This window comes from Oryza brachyantha, chromosome 10 (genome assembly GCF_000231095.2).
Source record: "Oryza brachyantha chromosome 10, ObraRS2, whole genome shotgun sequence".
Classification (NCBI taxonomy): domain Eukaryota; kingdom Viridiplantae; phylum Streptophyta; class Magnoliopsida; order Poales; family Poaceae; genus Oryza; species Oryza brachyantha.
The window spans coordinates 15,625,911-15,637,915 of NC_023172.2; the positions used below are offsets into that span (position 1 = coordinate 15,625,911).

Here is a 12,005-nt window from a genome sequence, read left to right on the forward strand (position 1 = left end):
ATTCACAAAATAAAAACTAAGCCTAATAGCTTGCTCATGATTACCGTAAGCCTAGATATTGTCATCTTATTTAAGAGATCACACTGATGCAGCTCATGGTTTGATCTATCAAATATTACATGCAACCAACCATATGAAATATTCTTGCACAACCAAAATCAAATTTCTTTAAAGTGTATGGGACAGAAACCACCAAAGAACACTGTCAGATTGGTCTATATGAAAAGAGTCATCCACCACACATGATAACTACACCGATGCTGCACTGAGAAAAGGGATGGAGATGGCTTTTAAATAAATAGGTAAGAGAGTGTGTTTTTTGCGGGGCCATCCCAAAGATTGGGCGCCTAAATTTCATTAAGATTTAAAGATTATACATTTTCTTTAGTCGATGGCAACCCAGTTTATCATCAGGACAAACTAGGCAACAAAGCGTCAAAAAAAAAAAGAACTACTCACTACCCGATTTGAGAATACAGGTAAGATTGTGTTGACTATCACTACACAATTTGGCATAACTCAGAAGGAGAGGAGGGAGGGGGGGAGGGGGGGGGGGGTCAAACAATTTTGATGTATTGAAGTTATTATGATCTGGTTCTTGAATTCTTATCCCAGTGAGTAACATCAGGTTACCTGAATCTTAAGTGCATTGCCTACAGCTGATAGGACAGGGCTCCATATGCCAAGGACACCACGTGGTCTTTGAGTAGGCGCAGTTTCCAGAGATATTTTCAACCTTATCTCCGATATATCAACAAGCCTGAAAATTATAAAATTGATTTTTCAGTATGTCATGTGGTATCCGTGTTAACTCAAACATACACACACTAAAAAAAGTTGTCATAACAATAAGAGCACCGCTACACTGGGGCAGACCACCTGAAGACAATAGTTAGTAAATGTGTTACTGTAAGAGTTCTACCACTCTATTAGGTGGGAGTAGAATGAAGCACACATAGAACAGTGGTGCTTGCGTCCAAGAACAAAAGAGAAAACTCCCAACTTTCTTTTCCCCTTTTAAGGGTGAAGGCTCTAAATAGGCCTAGATTTATCTGGATTCATGATCAAAATAGTGTAGCACACACATTCTTCACCATAAAGAACTCCATGAAAGAAAATAAAATTGCAACGAAGCCATAGTGCCGAACCCCCCCTACCAACATGGAAGTGTTGTTTTCTTTCTTAGTGGAATAAAATTGGTATGTAAAAGAAGCAAAAGGAAAACAGTACAGTGTTTACAAGCGCCACAAAACTATCTTACTGATCCATCTTCAGATTTACACCTTACATTGTGCTCAAATGCTGGTCATAGAAAATGCTAACCATCTCTATCAGGATAACAGTGCAATGCAAGTTTAGAACTCCAAATTTCAGTGCTCACTGTTGGTGTACAACTCGATGTGTCACATTGGTAATGCATTAGTAACAGAAACAACTCCAATATAAACAAATGTCAGCAACGAAATTCTGCATCTAACATTTTATATGGAAATTCAGATGGCAAAGTGACTTAGTTTCTTACTCTATCCGTATCTCAGGATCCACTTCTGTTACAGTTGAGCTGCTGTTAGTGCTGACAAAACGAAGATTGCTGTAGAAATCAACCAATGCCCAAATGATAGGTTCATGAATATTTAACCTCCATGTTTGATCAGTTACCTAGAAAAATCGAAGCATTCCATCTTTAGTATTACAAATGGTGTTTGGCTTTGCTTGTCAGAAAACTTGCAGTAACAAACATTACCCGGATATAGACATGTGGGTAGACTTGAATACCATTTGAAGTTACATTGCTTACAGCGATGTTTGCTTTAAAAACAGGATGGTTGGGATCAGGTATACTCTCAGTTGCAAAAGCAACAGGCATTATTGACAATGGCAATTGATTATCCAGTTGCATATGGCCAATAATCAACTTAAACCTGAAATATTATCATCAGGAACCAGCATAATAAACTGATTATCTTGTAGAATATGGTCAATTGATTATCATCATAAAAACTCAGTGGTGCATAACTGCATACAAAATTAGCATATCAAAAAGATGCTATGAAACTACTCACTCCGTCCAAAAATATAAGAATGTAGGAGTTTTTTGGAGATATTAAGGTAGGGGTAAGAAATAGTTATGATTTGTTACGATGAGTAGGAGGTTAGAAAATTGAATAATGGATGGTTGTGATTGGTTGAGATGAGGAAGTAGGTGAGGGTGTCATCATATTTTTGGACACATTCAAATTCCGTGTTCTTGTATTCATGGACGAACGGGTTAACTTCTAAGTTCTAAGCTGTGCTGTTCGTAAGTCGTAACCGTTCAACCATTATCTAGAGATGACAGCTAGAAAAAAAATTGCTGTACCATGACTAGAGTTATGAAAGGAGATGTGATTTACCTAAACAAGCAGCTACATTAGTACACCAAACGAACATGCCAAAACCAAATAATTCTATGAAATCAACATGGACATGCCAGATGCCAAATATTTGTATGAGATCTGTTAAGAGTATATGGTAGTTAGAGGATTATTAGGATAGGATTAATTTGATACTTTGATTAGAGTCTTTCCTTATCTCTAGTACCTTCCTTACTTATATCTACCTCTTGAACTCCTATGTCCTATCTATATATACCGGCTCCTCGAAGCTCAATACAACAATCCAGTTGTGCAGTACATCTCCCGCCCTCTACTCTCCAACAAAATCAACACATGAACCATCATACCCAAACTGAAAACTACATTCATATCCAGATCAACATGGTGAAGCTGTCTCTACCAAATCTTTTGTCAAAACATCAGCTTCAAGAACTAAATATAACAAAAAAGGCACAACCAAAAACTAAGCAATAAGTATGTTTCAGAATTTCCCAACTGCTTGCTTTAACCAAAATAACAATCATTAGCCATGCATATGTGCCAACTTAATTGATTGAATCATATGCTAGTAGGCAACCGTACCTGCTAGTGGTACCAGAATCATAACCAGTCATGTATGAGATGAAAACCTTCTGCAGATGTAAGTACAAAAGTTCTCTTGGCTTATGATCAATCAAAGAGGCTCCAACAACTCCAAGTTCAACAATAAGTTCCAATAATGCAGCACCTGTATCTGTCTCATTTTGCATCACTGGCGAGGCTTGTTGATCACCCAGATCAGATCTGTATTCTCCCTCTTGTCTTCTTGGGTAATCAACAAACTTCAATATCTTAACATCAGCGGTCTCAACTATACTGAGCTTGAGGTGATGTTCTCTAAAACCAGTGGAACTTTCATCAGGGTTTTCCAGGTCAACACATTGAAACAAAGTAACATCTCCTTGCTGGATGTTAACATCAAAAGTTGTATGTCCATATGGATCATCCCAAGAATATTTTCTGGTTGAAAGTGGTTTGACTTGGATCCAAGAATCCTCTCTTAAACCAGACTGGCGAATACCGATAGCTGTATTATTTGTTCGGTTCTCAATCCTGCATGCAGTCATGATATGGTTTAGTTAGATAAATGGGAACCATGTTTCTGCAAGCCATTAAAATCTCTTACTACCTTATTGGTCCATCTGATGGCCCCAAACGGAATACAATCAAGAATCTTGAACCTTCTTCGTAGCCACGTATCTCAGCTTTTATAAATTTCTGAGTACCATCCTGCTTTCTCATTGCTATAACAATGGTGTCTTCTTTTACTATATCCAGAGGCTGACACCAGTCAGTATCCACAAGCCGGACCTTCAGAAAGACAGTTTGCAATTGCAACATAAATGCATTGAATTGTTCAACCAATATTTTAAAGAATAAAATGAGAAAGCAAATGGATCCACACAATTACCATAAATAATGTGATATTTGCATGCTAGTCTTCTTATTAACATAAATAATGTTTGCATAAGCAAAATAATAAGAATAAGAAAAATTAAGATCAATGAGTGTGGAAGGCAAAAGGGGCATCAAATCCACTGTAAGCTTGTCCTTGAGCAAGTTATACATAACCTATATTGATACTGTTTTGAAGTGGCAATACTCTGTACTAATCATTTATTCATATAGCCACAGATTTTCAAATAACAGTAGTTTGCATAACCAAATATAAGCTAAGAAATAAACAAAGAAATCGGGCCAACTAAACTTAACAGCATACATAATTTAGAAAAAAACATGCGCATAATAATCCTGACAACATATAAAAAAAACTATCACCGAATACACTAGATGGCAAGAAAAGATTTGGCTGGAGGCAAGTAGTAACAAACTTGTCGTTCTGAATAATGGCTTCATGAAAAAAAAATCATCCATACAAGTAATGTGCTAGATCTATCACTAAGAATGATGCTCTACCTGCAATTTTTCAGTTTCTCCTTCCGAGTACATAAAAGAAACCCTCCAGTCATGTGCATATAGGACTTTTGGCTCATCCCCAATGCTAAGTTTTATGTAAAGATCTTGTCCAACCCTGTTTGTGAATGTTATGTATGGGCGTACATAGATAACCTGTTGGCACAATGAGATGAAGTCAACTGACTTACACTTATGATATGAAGCTGCACACAACATGCAGTTACCTTTGTTGGAACAGCCTGATATGAGGATGGCTTTGAGCAAAGAAGAATGTGTGTGCAATTTCCATCGCCATCATAGGCAGAAAGATCAACAGCACCATCCTGAAGAGATAAAAAAAACACCTTAAGAATGAAGCAATGCACAGAAAAAGGAGAGGATGAATTCAATAATCCAAGCGAACCATGTCACTAAGAGGTGATAGTTCTTTGAGCAATCCAAACTGTCCACTCCCATGTCTGCAGGCACTTGCCGAGAGCCCTAAGCCTTTGAAGTTCAAACCAGATGCTATAGTGTATCCTTCAACCAATTCTTCATGTTGTAATTCATACATGATTTTCTCGTTCCTTTCCGAACGAGGGCGTGCAAGAATGCGCCTCTTGTCTTTTCTTCCAGAGATATCAATGAATTGCAAGTTAATCGGAGGCAATCTTGCAAAAGATATCCAATAGGGAACATATATTCTGATAGACTTTGCCATCAAATTGTCCTTATCACTGCTTTGTTCAAGTACAATCTGTACAATCCTACAAAAGAATGAAGACAGTACGAACATGATAAGTGCATACCTTAAACTGCTTTGAATATTATTCACACAAGATTTCCATGTTTGAACTATATTACCTTCCAGATAGAGAACTTCTTAAATTGATAAATTTTGATGGAACTTCAGTGGGATGTGATATAGGAACAGGTTCCTTAAAACAGGAAAGAAACATGTCAATACTGGTGAAAAATCTAAGACAACTAAAAAAAGTTACATACATGTGTTGATGTCCATCCCCCATGTGGAACAAGTGACAAGTACAAAGGATTCCTTGGATCAACATTTTGGGCCTTAACCACCTCGCCAGGATTTAAGGTACCCTGAGAACAACTTGAATCTTCCTCATCAAGGTGGCTCACACTAAGAATATAATGTGCAGAAATGGGAAGATAGTATGCTAAAGACAATGGTGATTTGATAATGATACTCCAGTCATATATTGGATCGGTGTGAACATCTTTGCCTATTTCCTTGGCTTCTATACTTAAGCAAAACCATAGCCCTTGAAAAGCACTGGAAGTGCCATCTGTTTGCGCACAAAACAGTAAGTTTTCTGATTCATACAGATCAGATACACATATGTCTAGGATCTCCTCATTGCGGTACTCAGTTTGGCTGTGTTTCTCCTGGACATCACTCCAAGAGTACTGCACTAGCTCATGGTGATTTGCTGGTCTTAGTTGCAGCATGTAAAGCACAACAGGATTCGAGATACCCGACAGTGGGATTGGAACAGTAGAACCAGGCTCTAGAAGTCCAATAGAAATTTGATCATCGTTAGTAGAACTCTCGCCATGTCCATCTGATTGAGAACTTCGAGAATATTGTCCTTTTAGACGCAAATCGATAATAAAATCGGTAGTATTAGTAACTGATACAAGGGAACGTATGCTAACATATCTGTTGCCCTCTTTGACTGTAGCTTCACTCGCAATTACACAATTGCCAAACCTCCAACATGCTGCTGGTACAGCATAATTTAGCTTCATATTTGTCCAAGGCCCTTCTTTGGATGGACTAATTTGAATGTATCCAGCTTTGCTTGTGGCCTGACTTGCTCTGCTCCCCCGTGGTGCATTAGCTCTACCAGAAATAAGAACTGCAAACCTTATTTTCCCACTAGATTTAACACTTTCATGTTCCTGCAAATAAGTACATGCAATGTCATGCAACCTTTAAAAGATAAACCTGACAGAAGCACATCCTGCATTCTATTATGAGACCAACTACTGAGCTCCAGTTCTCACCACTGTTTTGGTTGAAGAAAGATCTCCTAAAGTCAAATCAAATTTGGGACAGTTGGAACTAGAGGTAGAAGGGAGCTTCTGCACCACTTGCTTCAATGGAGTAGAGTAAATACCAACCGGTTGGCCTGTCAGTAAAACACGACATATAACAAATATGTATAGGAAAAGAAAGAGAGGTGAAATATGTTGCACATCAAAACTACAAACCTCCACCAGCATCAAGGACAACGAATTCCAGAATATAATTATCCTGAAATGTTTTAAACCAGAAAATATGGAGGTCAGGCGGTAGCCACATCACCAGAACAGATACACATCAAGTACATGCACCATACATGTTCAAAATATTCCCAATTTACATACCTCGCTTTCAATTTTAAAGAAGAACATTTCATTCCATTCCACTTTTTTTATGCTTTGCGAAGACTGTTCTCCAGCAGCAGCACAAGTACGAGCACTTTGTTGCTGAACACCGGATACAATACGATCTTCTGAATAGATCCGTACTGCTGCCAAATATTCACCAGTGGCTAATCCTTCACCAACCTTAATCTGGAAAGGAAAGCCAAGTTTTATGGTGGGAATTTTTTCCTTGTACAAGAATTAAATGATTTTAACAAGAATTAAGTGCTCCATCCATCCAACAATGTAAAGACATTTAGAGTTTTTTGGAGAGATTCAAGGTTGAGAGAATATAGGGTTGTGATTGGTGGAGATAGGGAAGTAGGTGAGAAAATTAAATGATGGATGATTGTGATTGGTTGAGATGACTAGGTAGGTGGAGATGTCCTTATATTGTTGGACAAAATTCAAACTCTAAATGTCCTCATAATATTTGAGGGAGGGTGTACATCTAAGCATATTAGCATAAAGGCATACAAAACAACAAAATAAAGTGAGGCACAAGAATCATTCCATATGGAAAGCACAATATCATAAGGTGTCCACAAACATAGAAAGGTAGGTAAAGCTTATGTATTTTCCATTCAGATGAGGTTCAACAACCCCATAGCAAGTGGAAATATTTATTGAAGCTAAATTCAACTGGAATTCCTGTGTGGCAAATAGGCTTTGGATTGTGAACAGAAGGAAAGTAACCTAAAAACTATCGATAGTTGCATAAGGAATGGAATCGATATATTTGCACATAGCGTTGCCAAAGATGCTAAATGTATCTACTTGGTTCTTTCAAGTTTCTTGCGTGTTTGCATGTGGACCCGCAGTTTTCACATTTTTTTTTGGCTAGGAGACGTGGGAATCATCAAGAACAAGTAAAATGCAAATGCAACAAAAAAGAATACTTCTTCATTGATAACATAAAACCACACATAATCGAATGCAGGATAAAGGGTACCTCAGCATCAGCAAGAATAGCAGTTACCATCAAGCGATATAACCTAACAGACCTCCCCTTCAAATGAGAATCCAGAAGATCCCTTGAAGCGGGAACTTTTATAGACTTATCATCCCCAGATGACAGACGTGTAACATCTGAACTCCTATATTCAGTGGTTCTAATGTACACGTCCAGGCCAAGTTTGTTTTGTGGGATAACATAATAACTCCTCCTTTCATGTACATCAAGAATCGACTTTTCGCTCGTAGAAGACGTATCCTTGTCAACATTAAAAAAAAGCTAACTCAGTGGACAAATTATCACAAGAATAAGGAGGTGCTTATATAATATAGATGGCAATATCCTTAAGTCTTTTCTTTTTGGCTGAGCTGGTCCCAAGTTAAACCAGCCTAATTTTCGTTAAGATTGGAAAGGAAATGTACATGTGGTATTACACGGCAGCAGGGTGCCGAGGTACAGTAATTGTAAAGTTCCTGCTGGAGGAACCGACAACACTAGAAAGAACACTGAGTATACAGTCAAAATTGTAAATAGATGGCATACCTTCCTGTATAATTCATTGCCAAGGCTAATATTGTTCCAGCTAGCATAAGCTTGTGATAGCATGTTTATATTGGAAACTGATATGTTCAAATTCAAATCTCGTGTTGAGGCAATACGAAGTTGACCAGGAGAACCTGGTGTGTTCATGTCATATTGGTACCTATAATCATTAACAAAAAAAAAGGGAGCTCCAAATTACAAATTAACAACAATTCAACAACAAAATCGGCCATTCATTCAGTTCTCTACTAATACTCCATTTTTTTTAATTTATATGACATTTGGTTGGTTCAGAACTAACCAACGTCATATAAATTACCCAGGTTTAGTCAACCCATCATCAGCACCATTGGTACTGTTAGTCTTGGACTGAGATGGCTCAGGCAATTAACAATAACAAAATCAAACATGTAAATAACATACTCCCTCCAGTCATTCTACTACTATTTACTTATGAAACCCAGAAATGCTAGTACCATATTATGAAGAAAAAAAATACTTCCGCAACAAAACTATACATATGGTTTTCATGCACCCATCCAATCCAACATTTTTATAGCTTTGAAGTTGACTTGGGACATGTCCAAAACATTTTCTTTTTTTTCTTTTGGCCACAGGGAATATAAGACTAAAATTTCTTCAATAACATCGGCCTTAAGCCACTGGGAAAAAAATTACAGCAAGACATTGTAAAGTAGGAAGGATAATGACAAGAATCATTAAGATCTCGTAGGGTTCAATTCCTGGAAGAGTTACCTAAGAAAGCCATCTGTTGGTTCAATGAAGGGCTCCCATGAACTATACTTGTCATTATAAGATCTTGCCACAAACGACAAACCCACAGTAGCATTTAGATGTTGAGGACCCCCATGATAACTAAACCCAACACTATCAAATGACATTCCAAATAACGGTACCATCTGCAAAATGAAAACATTGCAACTGAATATGGCAAACACAAATATAAGTGTTTTCTGGCTTTATTGAAAAGTCGGGCTTCGGCCTTTATCCAAAAAAAAAACACAAATATAAGTAAATTAATCATCATGAGATGAACAGTTATGACACTGAAAATAAGGCATAGCCCACTGATTATTACATGCAGACTTACCATTCCTCCATAATCATCAAATGAAACCGCAGAAAATGATTTGATTTCAGCATCAATAATTATGCTATCTGAACTGCTCGATGTAGGTGGACCAGCAAGCTTCAGAGCAAGTCTTCTTGGGGGTCTTCTAAATCCACTTCTAACAAGAAATGTACCAGCATCATTATCAACAGTCCATAAGCTAAAACGTTCAGATGTTCTAGCTCCAGATGAATCCCACACACTTTCCTCAGAAAATTGACCTCCCTTCACCATGTCACTTCTAATACATCTTAAGAAATATAAGTCTTCTTTCATTGATGAACTTTTGGATGCAACACATCCTAAAGCAACAAAACCCGGTGGAGCTTGAGGAAACCAAAATGATACACCCTCAGTGCCCCTGTGCTTCTTAATCCGACCGACAAGTTGATAGCCTTCAGGAGCTCTGAGAAAGGTATCATCACCAAAATTTCGAAGTACGACAGCTGAATTCGGTGGTTCATACCTACAACCAAAATGTATTTTTCAGTTGCATGCAACAGAAAGTTTAGTCAGAAGATCAGAAAGTTGACTGTAAAATTTACCCATTAACAGCAATGTCACCAAAGCAAAACATTCCTTCAGACAACATTGGACGCCATATGGATAGCTTTTTTGGTGAAGACGAGCCATTGTTTGACCATATTAGTTTAAAACTTGCTACTGTCTCAAATAGCCGACCTGAGTTCAATGCTGATCTCTGTATCTGAGAAGCATCATTGTGACTGTGTTGCCCTATAGAGCTAGTCTTGGAAGAATCCGCATTGTTGAACAGCATATGGCGAAGATCATATGCATTTCCATCCATGCACATATGTACAGGGTCTCCCGGTAAAAAGGAACCAAAAGCATTATCAACCCGCCAGAATGTCATGTTGGCATTACCCCTGAAAATAAATTGAAAGATATAATGGATGTGGAATTCTCTAGTCACACATAAAATTTACACTCAAAGGTAATGTTCATAATACCTCAGTGGAATGCAGTCCCTTAGGCCACACGAAGAAACCAAGGAAGCTGATAAACAAAAAACTGAAGATAAAGGTGGTTCTGTAGTTCCAATTGAAGCAACACAACCCATTGCAACATAGCCCACAGGTGCTATAGGTAACCAGATTGAGCAGAACTGGTCAACATTAGGGGGTGTGCTCTTCACATCTTTCTCACTGTGCTGAAGTTCATTTGTTCTTGGAGAGCCAGATCGCCAAACTAGCTTGTATGACAAAGGCCTTTTGACCCTTACAATGTTTGTATTCAAAGCAAGAACTCCTTTAGTAGGAGAGCCATTCCTAACACAAAGATAATCAATGTTAAAATTATTGCATAAAGACAAAAGGAAAGATATAATATAGTTAGAACAACCAAATACATTGGTGTGAGGAAATCGCCAAAAATGGCATATCCAGATGGAGCACGTGGTCGCCAAAAAGAGTATACTTGATCACTCGCATTGCCTAGAAAAGAGAATCAATCTCATTAAAATTTGAGGCATCTGAAATTAGTAGCTGCAAGCTAGGAGCATTCATACAAAACAAAGTCTAGCATACCCTGTGTAGTTGCGACTTTATCAAACTGAGAACACACCAGTGACATTTTCTTGGATGACATCCTAAGAAAAGCTGAAATTTCTTCCTCAACAGCTAAAAATAGCCTCAGGATACTGAAGGAGAAGTTCATATAAATTTCAGAAACCAACAGATGCAAATTGGTCTTCCCGGATGCGTTTGAATATTTCATAGACATGTCAAATGGTTCTATAACCCTGATACCATTACTCTCCATCTTTAAACCAAGTATGTTTCCACTCATCTCCATACTGTCACCCTTCATTATAAGCCTGTGTCATAAACAAGATTTAACAACCAACAAATCTTGACTTGAACTGCATCATTAACGTACATACTCCCTCCGTCCCAAAAAAGAACTTCGTAGGATTCAAATTTTGTCCCAAAATAAACCAATTTCTGCCTTCTCATCCATCACTGGCTCAGAATCAAGAAGAATTTCCTTTTATAACCCTTACCTACCTAATCACCAATACTATTTATCTATTTATATGGGCATATGGTCATTTTGTTCACCTACTAAATGCATCTTGGGATTCCAGGAATCCCTTTGTATTGGGCCAGAGGGAGTAGTACGGTAAGATAAGAAGAATGTCCTAAATGCCCCTCATTAAATGAGAAGTATTGAGAGTTAGAGGGTAGTTGGGGTTAAGATGGGGATGAGTTTGAGTGAGAAGTGATTACTGAGACAACTAATACTCTACAGATGCACTTACTGTGGGACACAATTTAAATCTAGAATGACACTTACTGTGGGACGGAGGTAGTAATTCTTATGCTGAATACTTAGTTTTAAGATGAGAACTACTTTCATCCCAAGGGTAATGGAGAACCAACCTGCAAAATGCATCTGTACGGGCATGAATAACCTTAGTTGATAGTGCTAAATTTTCACCAGCACTTCTTGATGTGCTGTAGAAAGTAAGCTCTGGTCCAATAGCCTGGGACAACAATGTTCAAGCATACAATCAAGAAATGGTTATTGTGCACTGCAGAATCAAAAATCACAACACGCCAGAAAAGACAAATAACATTAGAATGGTATTTCTTAGTTGTAATCAGAA

General features: G+C 37.8%; 1 protein-coding gene across 1 annotated transcript in view; it reads right to left on the minus strand.

The window, feature by feature from the left end:
* Window positions 1-12,005, minus strand: part of LOC102700656 — a 32,229-nt gene that overhangs the window by 4,099 nt on the left and 16,125 nt on the right. Inside the window, exons 34-55 of the mRNA XM_015841830.2 lie at window positions 11,779-11,882; window positions 10,924-11,213; window positions 10,746-10,830; window positions 10,348-10,665; window positions 9,922-10,263; window positions 9,356-9,842; window positions 9,001-9,164; window positions 8,245-8,404; window positions 7,699-7,959; window positions 6,708-6,896; window positions 6,552-6,594; window positions 6,345-6,469; window positions 5,316-6,239; window positions 5,175-5,248; window positions 4,735-5,077; window positions 4,556-4,654; window positions 4,332-4,484; window positions 3,544-3,725; window positions 2,958-3,467; window positions 1,745-1,922; window positions 1,523-1,659; window positions 634-760 (exon numbers count right to left, since the gene is read on the minus strand). Of these exons, the coding sequence (XP_015697316.1) occupies window positions 634-760; window positions 1,523-1,659; window positions 1,745-1,922; window positions 2,958-3,467; window positions 3,544-3,725; window positions 4,332-4,484; window positions 4,556-4,654; window positions 4,735-5,077; window positions 5,175-5,248; window positions 5,316-6,239; window positions 6,345-6,469; window positions 6,552-6,594; window positions 6,708-6,896; window positions 7,699-7,959; window positions 8,245-8,404; window positions 9,001-9,164; window positions 9,356-9,842; window positions 9,922-10,263; window positions 10,348-10,665; window positions 10,746-10,830; window positions 10,924-11,213; window positions 11,779-11,882 (5,295 nt within the window). The remainder of the gene's footprint in view (window positions 1-633; window positions 761-1,522; window positions 1,660-1,744; window positions 1,923-2,957; window positions 3,468-3,543; window positions 3,726-4,331; window positions 4,485-4,555; window positions 4,655-4,734; window positions 5,078-5,174; window positions 5,249-5,315; window positions 6,240-6,344; window positions 6,470-6,551; window positions 6,595-6,707; window positions 6,897-7,698; window positions 7,960-8,244; window positions 8,405-9,000; window positions 9,165-9,355; window positions 9,843-9,921; window positions 10,264-10,347; window positions 10,666-10,745; window positions 10,831-10,923; window positions 11,214-11,778; window positions 11,883-12,005) is intronic.